Source organism: Crocuta crocuta, unplaced genomic scaffold, assembly GCF_008692635.1.
Source record: "Crocuta crocuta isolate KB4526 unplaced genomic scaffold, BGI_CrCroc_1.0 scaffold26, whole genome shotgun sequence".
Taxonomy (NCBI): Eukaryota; Metazoa; Chordata; class Mammalia; order Carnivora; family Hyaenidae; genus Crocuta; species Crocuta crocuta.
In genome coordinates this window covers 14,436,986-14,455,401 of record NW_027532249.1, presented here as the reverse complement: position 1 = coordinate 14,455,401, position 18,416 = coordinate 14,436,986, and the positions used below count along the sequence as shown (strand labels likewise).

General features: G+C 40.4%; 1 protein-coding gene across 6 annotated transcripts in view; it reads left to right on the top strand.

Annotated features, from left to right (window-relative positions):
• Positions 1–3,902: 3,902 nt before the first annotated feature.
• The window catches only part of SLC35D4 (solute carrier family 35 member D4), a 119,687-nt gene continuing 105,173 nt past the window's right edge, over positions 3,903–18,416 (top strand). For all 6 annotated transcript variants that reach the window (XR_013338542.1, XR_013338543.1, XM_077778207.1 and 3 more), the window contains exons 1-3: positions 3,903–4,019; positions 9,096–9,142; positions 15,700–15,777. Coding sequence is in view for 4 of the 6 variants with exons in the window: in XM_077778207.1 (XP_077634333.1) it covers positions 3,948–4,019; positions 9,096–9,142; positions 15,700–15,777 (197 nt within the window). In the remaining 2 variants the exon portion in view is untranslated. The remainder of the gene's footprint in view (positions 4,020–9,095; positions 9,143–15,699; positions 15,778–18,416) is intronic.

Here is an 18,416-nt window from a genome sequence, read left to right as displayed (position 1 = left end):
ATTAATAAAAAAGTAAAGAGAACAGATATGAAACTCTTTAGTCTTAAATATTGAAATTAGTCCAGTCTGTTTTGCATGTAGTTGTTTCAGGCAACCGACAAATATTTATTAACTGCCTATGATACTCCTGAAGCCCTGTGGGAGAAAAACAGAACTACGAAATATTGTTGGAAAGATAATATATTCACACAACATTAATTAACATAACACTTCTATTGCACAAGGGTGCATGATTAATGGCCAACTTATAGCTATAGAAAAATGAACATTTCATGATTCATTGTGGCTTAATGAGATCTGAAAAGGCTGCATGGAGAAGGTGCCACCAAATCATGGCATGAAAGATATAAAGCTAGTTTCAGGGGAAGGAATGGTGTGAGACTAGGCATGGGGCAGGAAAAGTCTGTGGTATATTTAGTGAGGTTACTTGGGGTGCCTGACTGGCTCAGTCAGTAGAGCATGCAACTCTTGATCTCGGTGTTCTAAGTTCGAGCCTCAGGTTGGGTATAGAGATTACTTTTTAAAAAATCTAAAAATAAATAAATAAATAAAAGGATAAGGTTACTACAGTGCAATGTTATGGTTATGGTTCAGTTGGGTTAGGTTGGGATTCAATGATTCTGAACCCTATGGAACTCATTACCATTTTTAAATAACAAATACTTTGTTTTGCTTCCTTTACTGTATAATATTTTAAAAATGACATACTACTCTGACTATAAAGGGTAAATAGAAGGAGAATAATCTTTAATTAAAAATATGTATTTGATTCTGCTTGTAAGAGGTATATAAAGTAGTCAAGCTTTAAGACACAGAAAGTAGGATGGTTTTTACCAGGGACTGGGGAAGAACAGGAAAAGAGGAGTTGTTCAATAGGTACAATAGAGAGTTTCGATTAAGCAAGATGCAAAGTTCTAGAGATCTGTTGCACAACAATGTGCATATACTCAACACTACTGCAGTGTGCATTTAAAAATAGTTAAGATAATGCATTATGTCATGTGTTTTTTTACTACAATCAAATATGAATTTGTGTTTTCAAAAAAGTTTTTTAATATTTTATTTAGTTCTGAGAGAGAGAGAGAGGCAGCATGAGCAGGGGAGGGTCAGAGAGAGAGGGAGACACAGAAGCTGAAACAGGCTCCAGGCTCTGAGTTGTCAACACAGAGCCTGACTCGGAGCTCAAACCCATGAACCGCGAGATCATGACCTGAGCCGAAGTCAGACACTTAGCCGACTGAACCACCCAGGCACCCCAAAATATGAATTTGAATATGAAAATTGGCTAAGTGGATTTCTTTTCATGTAGTTTGCTCAGGATTCATTGTCTCTACTGTTTCTGAGGATTCATTTTCTATACTAGTTCTGGGAAAGGTGCCTCTTTCATACTCTCTGTATTCTTTTTTAATCAAATTCATATTAAATGTATATTATACTTTATCATTCGATCCTTGATGACTCTTTTTTTTCCTTAAGATTTTATTTTTAAGTAATCTCTATACCCAATGTGGGGCTTGAACCCACAACTCTGAGATCAAGAGTCACATGTTCCACAGACTGAACCAGCCAGGCACCCAAGGATTTTTTAAATTCAAATTATTTTAAATTCTTGTCATCTACGGTAGAGATAGGTTTTTTTTTCCCCCCAATAGATCTTGCCTTTTATTTTACTTTCTTGCCTTATTGTCCTGGCTAGAACTTTGAATATCATGTTAAATAGAGGTGGAAATAATGGCCATCTTTGTCTTGTTCCTGATTTTAGGGAAGGAAGCAGTGTCTTTCACCATTAAGTATGTGGGGTTTCACAGACGCTTTTTATCATATTGAGGAAATTCTCTTTTATTCCAGTTTTTCTTTTAGTGTTTTTAATTGTGGAAAGGTGTTAAATTTTGTTCAATGCCTTATCTATTTCTACTGAAATGATCGTGTGGTTTTTGTCCTTTAATCTAATGATATGGTATATTACATGAACTGATTTTTGCGTGTTAAACCAATCTTGCATTCCTGGGAAAAATCTCAGTGGGTCTTGGTGTGTATTCCTTTCACATGTTGCTGGATTCTGTTTCTGTTTCCTAGGGTTTTGTTGAGAATTTTTGCATCTATATTCATAAGAAATATTGATGCTCTATTGTTAAAATGGGACTTAGAGTGTTTCAAATATATGTTACTGCTTCTGCCATCTTTTGAGAATTCTCCATGTGAGTTGTCAAAAAAATTCATTGTTAAAAAAGATTTGTTGGGGAAAGCCCCCAAAGGAGTTGTTTTATCCAAGCTCCCCTTTTTAAAAAAAATTTTTTTAAATGTTTATTTTTGAGAGAAAGAGAGACAGGATGTGAGTGGGGGAGGGACAGATAAAGAGGGAGACACAGAATCTGAAGCAGGCTCCAGGGCTTGAACTCACAAACCATGAGATCATGACCTGAACAGAAGTCGGGTGCTTAACCGACTGAGCCACCCAGCTGCCCTGATCCCCTCTTTTTTTATTCAACAAACATTTATTGAGCACTTATGGATTCATTATCAAAAAGTAAATTTATAACTTTAACCCTTTGGTCTCAAAGATGTCACTTACAATACAAGTAGTTAAATCTTTTTTTGTGTTTAGAAGGTCTAACCTCAATCCCATATGTAGCGGCTTGTGTGTCAGTGTAAGATCTGATGATTTTATTTTCATTCAGTCTTAGTTTAGTTTGTTTTGTGAAAGAGAATAATGCAGCTTCGGAAAAGTTAACGGCTCTGGTAAAATCTGTCAGCGCTTTTGCTACAAATGTCAACTTCTATTTGCACGGTTCTTTATTGTTCTGGTTGTTCCTGCTTGTTAAGCAAATTCTGTCAAAGAAAATAAGTTAAGTAATAACTAGGAAATAACAGGGCCCGAACTGAACTTGTTCATGTACTAAAACTACTCAGAGAATATCAGGTAGTACCAACTACTGATTTCAAAGAAATTTTATTGAGCAAAAAATTTCTTTGTAAAGACTATTTAGCTCTGAAAGAGGTTTCCTAAAATACTGTCAAGGGAAAATTACTTTAGTTTATTTATCTTTTATGTAGAGATAATACATCTGGTGTTTGCTTGGATTACATAGACTGATAAGCAATTTTACCCAGGGAATACAAATTTTAAAAAGTAAGGTCTCCTGGTGTACAGGGTATTTCTAAAAAAAATCTGTGTATCTGCATGTGGGGAATACTTGTACCTCTAGTTCCTGACAAAGTCCGTCAGCATGTTTCACATACGTTTACCGCTATTTGCCAGAAACCCAACTAGGTAAATTTTCCACCTTGTATACTAGGAATAGCGGCTGTGCTTTAAACTCTACTTTTGGGAGGGTTTCTTATTTTATGTAAATTTCAACACAATGGAATGACTTCTCTTAAAAAAGAAAAAAAAAAACCCTTTACTCATTCCAGCTCCTCATTCTTCCTACTATTAAAATAACAGTTGTCATTAACTTGTTGGTGTCGTTTGCAAAAGTAATACAGACGTGATGTAGAAAACGGGGCAAATTCAGTAAAGCATATAAACATGTTGATCCCATCTTTTAGATGACATTTTAGATGAACATTTTTCTTTAAACGGTAATGCAACGTCGCGAACTGTTTTGTAAACCGCTTTTTTTCCCCTCGTTTGCCATTTCTGACTTTTTTACTGAGACTAGTGTCTGCCCTTTCCCCAAAGCCGGTGGGGTCGGTCGCAGCCCCGGCCTCGCAATCTTATTTCTCCCCCTCCCTCGTAAGACAGCAGGAAGCGACCTGGGCCACAGGGCAGCTGCGGGGCCAGCGGCGGCCGGGTCCCTTTAAGAGGCAGGCGCCAGGGGCGGTCCCCTCGCGGATTGGCCGAGCTCGGACCCACGTGGCTGTCCTGGCAGCCGTGGCTGTGGCCCTGCTCCGGAGGCTGCTGCGGAGTTCCCGCGGGGTCCCCGGAAAGGGGAGCGGGTTGACCGATGTACGTGAGGAGGTGCTTGGTGGGCCTTACCTTTAGTACCTGCTACCTGGCTTCTTACCTCACGAACAAGGTGAGGGGGGCGGCCGCGGGGTGGCGGTCATTGCACGTGGGAGCTCGGAGTGCCCACATCGTACGTGGAGCAGATGCAGCCTCCAGCCTTTTACCTGATTTTTCCTGATGGTAGTGGAGAGGAAGCCGGCTCTGTGGAATGCTCATTTAGAAACAGGATTTGCTGGACTGTACTGGCCCTGTTTTCCGTCCTGTAAAGCATCTTTTACATTTCCTGGGACACCAAAAAATTTTTTAAATTTAATTGATTGATTAATTTATTTTAGTGTTTGTTTATTTTTGAGAGGAAGAGAGGGAGAGAGAGGGCGCAAGCGGGAGGACACCTAATTTTTTCATTGGCGAATTCCCAGGAACTTAATTTTGGGTTGTGCCTACTACTTTTCAGGGAAAGAAAGCAATTGGCTCTTGTTCTCTCGCGGAAGGAAGAGTAGAAGAAATCTGACATAACCTGCCTTCTTTTCTGAAACATGCCCCTGTCCTAGAAACCCACAAAGTTCCAGAAGCTTTTATTTTTTTTTTATTCTTAAAGTTTTATTTAATAATCTCTACACCCAACATGGGACTCAACTCACTACCCTTAGCTGGAGTCAGTTTTTCCAACTGAGTCAGACATGCACACCCCCCACCTCCCCAACCTTTTATTTTTTATTTTATTTTGTAACTTTTTATGTTTATTTATTATTGAGACAGAGAGAGAAACAACATGAAGGGGAGAGGGGCAGAGAGAGAGAGACACAGAATCTGAAGCAGGCTCCAGGCTCTGAGCTGTCAGCACAGAGCCCGACACGGGGCTCGAACCCACGAACCATGAGATCATGACCCGAGCCGAAGTCGGACGCTTAACCAACTGAGCCACCCAGGTGCCCCCCAACCTTTTAAATAGAAGAGATCAATCCATTTCCATGTCCATCATTCCCTCACACCACTGATTGCCAATCCTTTTTTTTTTTTAATGTTTATTTATTATTGAGAGAGAGAGACAGAGCCAGAGCAGAGGAGGGGCAGAGAGAGGGGGAGACAGAATCTGAAGCAGGCTCCAGGCTCTGAGCCATCAGCACAGACAGAGCCCATTGTGGGTCTCGATCTATGAACCCTGAGATCATGACATGAGCGAAAGTCAGAGGCTTAACCCATTGAGCCACCCAGGTGCCCCTGCCAATCTTTTTTAAAGTATGTCTCTGTCCCAGACATTTTCACTATATCCAAGAGGTTTTTGTGGAATTATTATTATTATTTTTTTAATGTTTTATTTATTTCTAGGGGAGAGAGAGAGAGAGACAGCGTGAGCAGGGGAGGGTCAGAGAGAGAGGGAGTCACAGACTGAAACAGGCTCCAGGCTCTGAGCTGGCAGTCAGCACAGAGCCCAACGCGGGGCTCGAACCCACGAACCGCGAGATCATGACCTAAGCGAAAGTCGGACGCTTAACCGACTAAGCCACCCAGGTGCCCCTGTGGAATTATTTTTAAAAATAAAATATAAAGTTAATTTTATTTAAAGTAACATTATGAAACTTTATAATGAAAAGCCAGAAAAGCAGTGGTGCCATGTTTTTATTTTGTTAGGAGGGAGAAGCTGGCCTTGGATTCAGTACCATGCAGGGAAATATCAGACCTTTGTGGGCCAGAGTGGGGCATCCCCTCTTGTTACAGACATTGGGCTGGACACCAAGACAAAGTGGTGAGATACGAGGCCCAGAACCACCTTCCCCCACTGTAGGGTCTCCACTGCCCACCCCACTCAAAACCCAAACCTCTCTTGCTTTCTGGAAAAGGATTATTAACCAATAGCATTTCCTTATACCTTCTTTCTTAATGTGAGGACTGTCTTCAGAATACTCAGACGATACACCAGAACCCTGCCAGAATCATTCCTCCTGTCCAGTAGATTTTTAGTTCTGGTGATGGGTGTTTGAAGATCCATTAATACTGCCTTCCCGGGAGACAGGGATGGGTTTGCATCCTGGCTCCACTTAACTTGGTCTTTGGGACTCAAATTTCTCAAAACCCAAGTTTTTTTTTTTTTTACTTTAAGATAGGGTTAACAAGTCCTTTTCAAAAGGTCATTGGTTCTGAGGATTAATCAAAACAATATTACTGAGTTGGCTGGCCAAGTGCCCAATATCATGGTAAATAAGGTAAGTGGTAATTACTCTAGAAGAAACGGAAGGAAGGAAAGACAATCTTTTGCATATGGTGTGACACAGTAATTTTTAGCTTTTAACAGATTTGTTTCTTCCTCATGGAAAACTAAACTAAAAGATTTATTTGAGCGCCTTTTCCAGAATATGTGGATTTGTGAAATCCTGGCCTTTTCATTCAACTGTTCTAATTTGTCTAGCTAACTTGATGAACATATTGAGAGTATTTTACTTAAAAACAAAATGACCTTCCTTTTATTTCTATATAATCATCAGAAGGGAAAGAATGACAAGTCTTTATGAAAACCCATGAGCCGGGCATTGGTTAAAAAAAACAGAGTAAGCAAAACAATCCAGCAGGCAGATAACACTTAATTCACAGAAATGTATACCCCCTCTGGATGCACATTTGCATCTGTGGCATTATTTTCATATTTATTGGGGTCCCTCACCATTTTATAATCAATGTTATAAAGATTGAGTACCTTCTATGTGCATCATGCCTCAAGGTGCTAGATAAAAAGAAACCAAACTGTCTTGTCCCTAGGAATATCTAACCCAAGTAATAAAAAGTGTAGATTCCCAAACAATAAATACTTTTCCATTTTCGATGAAGGTTTGGAGTGCTTTGGTTTAGGGCTCTTGGGAGCATTGGAGTAGATCAAAAGCAGAAGAGTAACAGCAGAAGGGCAGAGAGAAGGGGAGGTGAGGAGATTGTACAAAGGGGATAGAAGGGGAGTCGAGAGGAGCTGCAAGCAGATGTGAGGCCCGGGTAGGGGTGGGAGAGGTAGTCTTTCATAATGGGAAGATGGTAGGGACTGTGTAATTCTTAGATGATGCCATTGTTTCAAATAGGACAGTCTGCTTCTTTCTGGCAGCCATGACAGGTTAGCTTGGACCAAGTAGGGGCCAAATGAGAAAGGAAGTGTGCAGTGAGCCCCCCCAGCATATAGTCTCTGCCAAATGATTTTTTCTTTTGAATTAGTGAACATTATTTTGTGTTTACAGATAGGACCCACGTTTCCAGTTTTTAGAAGACTCTAAAACTATTTTCTTTTTTAATGTTTACTTATTTTTGAGAGAGACAGAAAATAACCAGGGGAGGGGCAGGGAGAGAGGGAGGCAGAAGACCTGAAGCAGGCTCTGTGCTGACAGCAGAGAACCCAATGCAGGGCTTGAACCCACGAACCCTGAGATCATGACCTGAGAAGTCAGGTGCTTAACCGACTAAGCCATCCAGGTGCCCCGATGCTAATTTTTAAAATTTTCCTATTTTCAGTGTAGTTATTTCCTCGAACTATTTCCCTCTGTATTGACAAAAAAGAAAATTTATTGAAAAAAAACCTCTTGTCTATTTTAGGCTCAGCACCTTCGTGTGTTAAAAGAACAGTCCATTTTAGTTTGAACAGCAAGTGTTTTGGCTCTCCTGACCCCGTCTGGGTGGCGTGTTCCTCCAGCTTGCCAGAGGTCCTGGCAGTAACCAGGCTTAGGGCCCGGGCAGCCACTGGCCCTTCGTCCCCTCACAGCTATTCAGCTGTCAGCCTGGGGACAAAGTCCACATCTGTTTTCCTTTCGAAGGCTCCCATATTACTCCATCTTTTTCCATGAGAAGCACTCACTGCTGCTCCACCAAATAACCTTGCTCCGAGCAATCCTTTCCAGTGGCCTGAGGAACTGCTGAAAGAATGCATATTAGGACTTAGATTCCATTTGTCAGACATTTCATTTTTCACTGTTCTCATTCTTCTTTAGCAAGGTGAGGTAAGAGCTTCAGCATTTTCTGTCTCCCCCCAAGATGTAGGACAAAGCCCAGCATACAATAAACTAAATAAATATTTACTATCTTTGAGAGGGTTGTTAAGGGTGATAGAGCAAATGGCCCGGATGCTCACTTATTAATCCTTTCTCTGTTTTAGGATGAAAATATCAGGGAAAAGTGGGGAGGAGCCCATTGATCTATGTGAATAAACAGACTTTGGGGGAAGAGCACAGGCAATTTGCTGTAATTGTGACATTTAGGCGCTCACGCTAGGAGGCCTCTGTATAGGTTAATCCATGGGAAAGAATAGGTATGTAAATTTGCCTAACTCCAGTCCACTCTATTTTTACATCATGTGAAGAATCAGTAGAGTCTTAGCCTAAAGCCTTTAATGGTTTTGAAACTTTACAAAAAGTCTTAGCGTTCAACAGTAGAAAAATAGGAAAAGATACCCAGGAAGACAAAACACAATCCCCTCATTCATGAAGTGTTACAAAAGACATGAAAGAAAAACAAGTTGACCTTAGCCAAGTTGGTTTCAAAAAAATCCTTAAAATGCAAAAGCACAGGGGAAATTATGATGCCTCAGTAGCAGTAGTATAAAAACAAAAAACAAAAGCAACCACCTTTAGAATGCAAAAGCCAAAGGCCCCCAAATGGAAGGAAAACAAAGGAAATAAACACTAGAATGCAGTTCTTGCTTGAAGAGAAACAAAGAAGGGGGTTGGAGTTTTAGATAAATCGGACAGTAGATAAAGTGGGTAGCCTCTTGAGAAAAGAGAGTGCGTCCACAGATTTGTCTGGTTTTCTCAAATGGCTGCAGTTCCAACCTGACACCCCTGGGGCCCGGGAAGTTGCTGGGTGGTTGGGTGACCACAGCACCAACCCAGCTGCTAATTAGCTGCGGCCTAATTTGCTGATGATACCAGTTCTATTCCCTACGGAGAGGTGGTTAGGCTTCCGGTGACCCTGGAGAAAAACAGACCAACTCTTTTTCAGTATGACTTAGAAGGTTATACTAAAGGGTTTTTTGCCCCATGTGTGATTTTGGGGGGAAGGATAAAAGCCTTTTTGAAACTTGAGTGTACTTACATTTTTTCAATAGGGCTTTCTTTGATTATGCAGTGTAGCAATTCTCTAGAATTTGAAAATCTCCATTAATATGCTATTTGTTTTTCAGTATGTCCTGTCTGTTTTGAAATTTACCTACCCTACATTATTCCAAGGGTGAGTATCTTTTATGCTCTTAATACATATATGTGGGACATGCATCATTAAAGTGTTCTTTAAAATATTTTAATGACTACACAGATTTTTTTTTTTATCAAACAGATATACTGTAATTTATTTAGCCATCCTATTAATGGACATTAAATTCTGTTCCATTTGGGGGGGTATAAAAATAATGTTATCAAACATGCTTTTGTATTCAAGTTTGTCAAACTTTTAGCTATTTCTTTGGGATAGATTCCTATATAAGAAATTTGGGTTAAAGAATATGAACTCCGTAAATATTCCTCTTGAATGTTAAGTTCTTTTCCAGAAATGTTTTACCAATTTACGTTGTCACTCATCCTGTATGTGAAAGTTTCTAGAATAAAGTACTCAAACCATGATTCTTTTTTCCTCTCTCTGCTGACTTCATGAGTCCCAAATGGTATCACATTGTATCTTATCATTTCTTAGATTATTCACGAAGTTGGGCAGTTTTCTTATGTTTGCTATCCACTTATATCCCTTTTATCAGTGAATTGTCTATTTGTGCCTTTATTTTTACTGGGGTTTAGTATTTTTCTTCTTATTTTAATGACTTCTTTATATTTGAAGAATGCCAACCACTTGTCCATCATGTTTGTTAGAAATTTCTTTTTTTGCTATTTGTTTGTCCTTTGCCTTTTTATTTTGTTCATAATTATTTTTGATTATTCAAATAGATTTTAAGTGACATCATGGAGAATTTATTGCTTAAACATAGGAATGAAGCAACAGAGAGAACTACAGATAAATCTAGCATGTGGTCTTATGATCGCAGGATGCCATTATTAGAAAGAAGATGGAAGGAAAAAGTGGTGTGGAGCTGGGTCAAAAGTTGAGATGTTGTAGAAGCAGCACTGAGTACTCTGACATTCACATTTCCTTTCCTTTCCCCACCTCATCCTCACTCAAGCTTTTTTTTAAATTGTTTTATTTTTATATAGACAAATATATTAATGATTGTGATTGGTACCATTACTTTCATGTTTATTCTTCTCCATCACAAGCCCATGCAGATATTCATCTACATTGCATTAAAACTTTATTCAATTCTTAATCATTGCCCATTTATTTAAATGTGTGATACAATGTGAAGAAATCATCTGTCCCCTAGTTTCATTTCTATTAGCACTGTTTTTTTAAAGTAATCTCAGTGCCCAACATGGGGCTCAAACTCACAGCCCCAAGATCAAAAGTCGCATGCTCCACCAACTGAGCCAGACAGACAATGTACATACTAGCCCTGTATTTTATATTTGATTGTATAATCCTTCCTTTTACCTGTGGGTTGTTAATACCACATATAAAGTTATTTTTCTAGGGTCTATTTTTGAGTCTTTATCAACTTTTATGAAAAGGGGCTAGTGCTAAGTTGTTTTGATTATAAATTAAAAATTTTTTTTAAATATTTATTTATTTTTAAGAGAGAGAGAGAGACAGAGCTCATGCTCTGGGAGGGGGAGGGGAGAGAGAGAGGGAGACACAGAATCTGAAGTGAGCCTTCAGGCTCTGAACTGTCAGCACAGAGCCTGACACGGGGCTCAAACCCACGAACTGTGAAATCATGACCTGAGCCAAAGTCAGACGCTTAACCAACTGAGCCACCCAGGTGCCCCTAATTATAATTTTTTTAAACATGTATTTATTTTTGAGAGACAGATAGAGCATAAACAGGGGAGGGTCAGAGAGAGAGGGAGACACAGGATCTGAAGCAGCCTCCAGGCTCTGAGCTATCAGCACAGAGCGGACGCAGGGCTCAAACCCACGAACAGTGAGATCATGACCTGAGCTGAAGTTGGACGCTTAACTGACTGAGCCACCCAAGTGCCCCTAAATTAATTATTCTAGCATTTGAATATGTCATAGAGCACACCATCCCTCTTTTTTCTTTCTTTTTTTTAATATTACACAAATATAAAACAAAAAGTAGAAGTTGTGATCTTTGTGAGACAAGGTTCAGGACAAAAGTCACTAAGCAAACAAAGATGTGTTATAATGCATTTAGTAAAAATGAAAAGACACATAATGCTGGAGCATGCAGTTCAAAACAAAAATAAAGTAGTGATGAATCTCTAGCAGCCAAATAATAGGCCCTCATTATTTGTCAAACAAAAACTGCAGAAATGCTAGGGATATATAGAAACACACAAGTAACAGGAGACAAAGTTACTGTTTTTCCATGACAATGCAATTGGACAAACGAAAATATAAAAAGGACATATAATATTTTATATATTAAAAAGTGTGTATATACATATATGTGTACCTGAAAGCAAAATAATACAATTAATAAATATCAAACACTACTGCATCTTGAAAATAGAGATTACACCTTCTTCTCAAATGGCCATGCAATATTCACTATGAATAAAAGAGCAATAATTTCCCCAAAGTGGCAGTGATGCAATCTTAGTGCCCCAAAGCTAGATTTTAATATCAAAACCCCCAAATCCCTATTTACAAATGACTCTTGAACATATAAAAAGGATACTCTTCACTTGTAAGAAAAATGTAATTAAAAACAATATTGAAAAATCATACTTTACCTGTAAGGGTTGCCAAATAAAATTTCAAAATTTGGTACCAGTCCTGGTGAAGATGTAGAAAGCAGGTGCTCTCATACATTGATGATGGGGTGACACATTGGTACGGTATCTGTGAGTGGCACTTTGGCCATTTGTAACTAAATTGCAACAGTTTGAATCCTTCAGTTCAGCAATTCCGGTTCTAGGAATTTACCTGAGAGGTTTACTTGCATGTATGTAAGTGAAATATGTACTGAGACATAATGCGAAACATTGCAGCTCTGTGACACCAAGCATTTTTATTTATTTATTTTTATTTTTAATTTTTTTAATGTTTTATTTATTTCTGAGAGAGAGAGAGAGAGAGAGAGTGAGCAGGGGAGGGTCAGAGAGAGAGGGAGATACAGAATCTGAAGCAGGCTCCAGTCTCTGCGCTGTCAGCACAGAGCCCAACGAGGGGCTCAAACCTGCGAACCGTGAGATCATGACCTGAGCTGAAGTTGGACGCTTAACCGACTGAGCCACCCAGCCTCCCCTATTTATTTTTTATTTTTAAAATTGTTTATTTAGAGAGAGAGAGAGCATAAGAATGGGAGAAGGGCAGAGAGAGAGAGATGGGGGGAGAGAGAGAATCCCAAGCAGGCCCAGCACTGCCAGTACAGAGCCCGGCATGGGGCTTGTACCCATGAAACTGTGAGAGCATGATCTGAGCCAAAATCAAGAGTTGGACGCTTAACCAACTGAGCCACTCCAGCTAGGCATTTGTCACCCCATAGCATCACTAGAAGAAGAGTGAATACAGATAGTTAGAGAGAGAGGCCACATTCACAGAGCTTTTATTACAGTATATTGTTATAACTGTTCTATTTTATTATTGGCTATTGTTGCTAATCTCCTGCTGTGCCTGGTTTATAAGTTAAACTTTGTCATAGGTATGTACGTATAGGAAAAACGTAGTATGTATGTGGTTCAGTGCTACCTGCCGGCTTCAGGCGGCCACGGGGGGGTCTTAGAACACCCCCCCCCACAGGTAAGGGGTGACTGCTGTATTTCAGTCAGTAAAGCTGGGAGGTTGTTTTCTCTTTTGGTGAATAGGAATCGCTTTCTGGTCCCGACGGGCTTGCTGTTCTCTCCAGGTGGAGATACTTAGGGAACTTAGGTAGGAAAGGAGGATCTCTCCATCTGCATTGCCTTTTCCTCTGTGTGTCTGGGGGTGGGTCAGACGGAATGCACCTCCTCCAGCCAATTGTAAGGTCTGCAAATGGGAGAGTTTTTCTAAAATCTGTTTTGTCACTGGAGAGCCCCCAGTGCCTCGAGCAATGCCTGGCACATAGCAGGTACACGGTAGGGTAGAGTAACTCATTCCACAGATCTTTGCTGGGTTCGTACTATGTGCCAGGCACTGTTTTAGACACTTGGGATACATCACTGGAGACAAGAAAGATCCCTGCCCTGATGGAGCTTTCTCTTTTCTCCTGCCTATCCCTTAAATGTACTTGAGTGAATGGAAGCCTCTATCCAGAAATCTGTGCATTATTCTTGATTCCTTTGTCTCCTTTTTCCCCAACAGCAGGTTAACCACCAGGACCTCCTAAACATCTTCAGAATCTGTCCACCATCTTCATCCAAATTGCTTGGCTCCCCCCCTCCCCCGCCACTGTCATCTCTCAAATGACTATTGACATTTTGAGCTGGGTAATCCTTTGTCATGGGGGCTGGTCCTGCACATGGTAGGATGTTCGCAGCATCCCTGGCTACAACTTACCAGATGGCAGTTAGCAACCCTCCCCTCCTACACCCCCTGTTATGACAACCAAAAATGCCTCCAGATACTGCCAGGTGTCCCCTTGGGGGAAGAGCCATACGGTTGAGTGCCATTGCTCCAGGTCACACTGTTGGAGGGCATGACCCATATCCATCTGCTCTACTTGGCCGGGTCAGTAGAGGTTTCACAAAGGAGGCATAAAACTGGATCTTAGAGGGTGAGCAGATGTTCACAGGGTGGTGGGAGAACACGGTGGGTCAAGAGGGCAGCGCGTGGAGGCTCCTAGAATTATAAATGACCTGGCACATTCCTGAGGCCGTTGTCTGTTCACTATGGCTGGAATGTAGCTGCCCGTGTGGGTGGATGGGAGCTGATCCTGGAGAGGGGTGGGTGCGGGTCCAGGAAGGCTTGTGTGTCACTTGCAAGTGACTTTATCCCGTAGGCCAGCAGTTCTCAACTGTTGTTTTCCAACACGGGGGTGTGTTGTAATCACTTCCGTGGTGAGGTGTCTCAAGTCATAACTAAAAATAAGGTTTTGAACTCTGAATGATTCACCTAAAATAAAGCAATTAGAGTGAAACAGGGTGAAGTTATTGCCTGCAGTACCCACTCACTCATTTTGAAGTCTGCTTTGTGCAGTGGGAGAGGCAGGGGCGCTTAATTAATTAATTAATTAATTAATTTTTAGGTTTATTTATTTTGAGAGAGAGAGAGAGGGGAGAAAGGGAATCCCAAGCAGGCTCCACACTGTCAGCACAGAGCCCGATGCAGGGTTCGAGGCCATGAACTGTGAGATCACCACCTGAGCCAAACCAAGGTGCTCCAGGGATGCTTATTTTATAATCTGTGCTCCACTATACTTTGCGTGCAGAGGAAGAATGTCTCACGTGATCCCAAGTGAGTTATGGCAGAAAAGAGGCTGGGAACTGCAGCTGGCCACCTGAGAGGAATCAGTCACCTGATTTTGTTTTGTTTTATTTTGTGTGTGTGTGTGTGTGTGTGTTTTGAGAGAGAGAGATTGAGGGTGCAAGTGAGTGAGGGGCAGAGAGAGAGAGAATCCCAGGAGGAGCAGAGGGAGAGAGAGAGACAGTGGGGCTCATTCAAAGCGGGACTCGTGTTTTTACCGCAACGAGCTGGTGCTCACCCAAAGTGAAGCTTGTGTTCACCCAAAGTGGGGCTTGAGCTCACCTGATGTGGAATCAAACTCATGAACCATGAGATCATGACCTGAGCCAAAGTCAGATGCTTAATGACTGATCCACCCAGGCACCCTTGTTTTTCTGTGTGTGTGTGTGTGTGTGTGTTTAAGAAATGATGCCTTTTTGTTTTATTTTAAATGTTTGTTTATTTTTGAGAGAGAAAGTGGGGGAGGGGCAGAGAGAGGGGGACAGAGGATCTGAAGCGGACTCTGTGATGACAGCACAGAGCCCCATGCAGGGCTAGAACTCAAAAACTGTGAGATCATGACCTGAGCTAAAGTCAGATGCTTAAACGACTGAGCCATCCAGGTGCCCCAAATCAAACATTTTTAAAACAAGTGGCAAAGTGAAGTTTGCATTCTAGAACAAGCCCTTTGGCTGCAGGTAGAGAATGGATGTTGTGAAGCCATCCTAGGGAGAAGGACACCAGTTTGGGGACTGGAACTGGGGTTTAGGTGTGCCATGCCACGATGGGAGCTTGCATTAGGCAGAGGCAGAAGAGATGGGGAAGACTTGGCACTCAAGAACTGTTATGGAGATACGTTCAATAGGCTTTTGTGAGCACATGAAGGAGGTGACTGGAGAAGAGCTAGGATGACATGTAGGCTCTGGTTTGGCTGATTAGGAGTAGAGGAAGACGATCAGGATGAGGAAGGGGAGTTCAGGGTAATGTTTTAGGCAAGTTATCATTGGGCACTTGCGGGGTGTCAGGGTGGCGGTATCTGGGTGGGCATAGGGATTTGGAAATCGTCAGTGCAAGGGCGATGGGAGAAGTGGGGACTGTGGGTGAGAATTTTCAGGAAAAGTCTAGAATAAGAAGAGAAGATTATCAATGTTAGCACTGAATGGTCCAGCTGGACTTGAGAATAATACAGGTTGGGAAGGAGGGGTCTGGGATGCTGGTTAGGAGAGACTGGGAGAAAAGAGTTGCAGGAAGGCTCAGATGTATATACTTGTGTCAGCCAGGGGGTCGGCCAGGGCTGGATGGCTTTTGAGACCTTGGGACTCTCTTAAATTCACATTGGCCTTTATCCTTTTCAGGTGGCAGACGTTAATTGGAGGACTTTTGCTTCATGTGTCATGGAAACTGGGCTGGGCTGAGATCAACAGCAGTTCAAGGTAGAACAACATCTTCTTACTTGATTCATGATTCATACCCTGCATTCTCTTCACATTATTTAATCTCTTCTGCTGTTACACTGGGAAACATGGATGTTTACTTGAGTTGCTCGATATCTTAGTTCCCTTCGAACCTTGAGATTTTAATGCTTTTATAATCACATAGAACTGAAGGAGTATTTTCCTGCTTAGTTACGTTACTAATATAATAGTAAAATTATCGAGATACATAACTTATAACACTGTATTAATCGGGCTTTGTTTTAGCTTATAGGAGGACAATGAATGCATTTTTACTTCTTTATTTTTTGTTTATTAAAATTTTTTTTTTCAAAAATTTTTCATTTTCGAAAGACAGAGACAGAGTGTGGGTGGAAGAGGGGCAGAGAGAGAGGGAGATGCAGAATCTGAAGCAGGCTTTAGGCTCTTAGACCTCAGAGCACAGAGACTGACGTGGGACGTGAACTCATGAACCATAAGATCATGATCTGAGCTGAAGTCATGCTTAACCGAATGAGCCATCCAGCTGCTCTGATGAATGAGTTTTTAAATCAACTTAAAATTTTTGTAAATTTAAAATTTTGAAGTTACTTACTACTTTACAGAAGAGTTTGAAATAGTACAAATAATTTCCTTATCCTTTACTCATATTCCTCATTATTTTTTTATTAAAAAAATTTTTTAAATGTTTTATTTATTTTTGAGAGAGAGATAGAGACAGCAGGAGCAGGGGAGGATCAGGGAGAGAGGGAGACACAGAATCTGAAGCAGGCTCCAGGCTCTGAGCTGTCAGCACACAGCCTGACGCGGGGCTCGAACCCACAAACTGTGAGAACATGACCTGAGCTGAAGTTGGCCACTTAACCAACTGAGCCACCCAGGCACCCCCCATATTCCTCATTATTTTACTGTGCTTCTCCTATCATTTTCTCTTTAGGTTTATGTATATATGCATACTGAATATGTATATTTATATATATATATATGAATTTTTTTCTGAACTATAGGAGAGTAAGTTGCAGATTTGAGAGTAAAATGCCTCTTCTAAATTCATAAGTGTGTATTTTCTAAGAGGAAGAACATTTTCTTACATAACTATAGTACAGTAATCAAAATGAGGAAATTAATATTGATGCAATACTATTATCTCATCTACAGACCAAATTCATATTCTTCCAGTTTTCTCAATAATATCCTTTATAACATACCCCCTCTCCGTCCCCTGCCAAATTCTGATCCAAGGTAGACCTTGTGTGTACAGATCACACATTATATTATAATAGTTGTTATGAATCTCTTAAGACAACTTGTCAAATACATTTAAAAGAAGTCTCCAAAACCATGACATTTTCTAGCCAAAATTATAATCTGAGTTAGCTATCCACTCCTGCCTCACCTAGATAAATTCTTATGATTCTTCTAGAACATCACACCTCACCTTAAATGATGCACAGAATGAAAAGCAAATGAAGTCAAAGTTTATATGGACAAGGTAGACGGCCCTACTGAATAATAAGCTGGGTCATTACCTGTATAACATCCTTACCTTCATAAAATGAGGGTACTTACTTTTGAAGATACTTTTATATGTGATACTAAACAGAGGTCTTACTTTATGCTCCATTGTTATGGTGGATGATTCAGTGAGAACTGGGTCTTCATTTAAACAAATAAGTGCCCTTGCACCCCCATGTTTATAGCAGCAAACTAACTGCTATAGCAGCACGATCGACACTAGCCATCGTGTGGAAAGAGCCCACATGTCCATTGACAGATGAATAGATAAAGATGTGTCATATATATGTATATATCTCATTTGCTCATCATTTATATGCACATATATCTGTAGACATATATCATTCACTCTTCATTTATATACATATACACACAATGGAATATTACTCAGTGATCAAAAAGAATGTAATCTTGCCATTTGCAACAACGTGGGTGGAACTAGAGTGTATTATGCTAAGCAAAATAAGTCAGAGAAAGACAAATACCATATGATTTCACTCATATATGGAATTTAACATACAAAACAGATGAACATAAGGGAAGGGAAGCAAAGGTAAGATGAAAACAGAGAGGAAGGCAAACCATAAGGACTTTTAAATGCAGAGAACAAACCTAGGGTTGCTAGCAGAGTGTTGGGGGGGGTGATAAATGGGCAAGGGGCATTAAGGAGGACATGTTGGGAAGAGCACTGGGTGTTACGTGTAAGTGATGAATCACTAAGTTCCTGAAATCATTATTGCACTATATGTTAACTAACTTGGATTTAAATTTTAAAAAATGAGTTAATTTTAAAAAATTAAAATAAATATGTGTCTTGAATTCACACGGCCTGTGATAGTTCTAATATTCAGTTAAACAATGAAGCATGTTGATTCCTAATGGTTCCCTTCATTCCTCCACAGAGGCAAGAGATTGGTCTAGAATGTGGGTAACGACTGTCAGATTGTAGATTGGGGTCCACTGGTGCTATCAACATGGCTCCCCTCCTCTGTTTACAATGTCCCTGACTATAATTATCTTGTAATTTCTGATGTGAATTATTTACTTCATAACAATCTTTTAAACATTACTTTAGCCCTGTTTCCTTAAAAGCTAAGCCATTGTTTCATACTTAAAAAATTTTT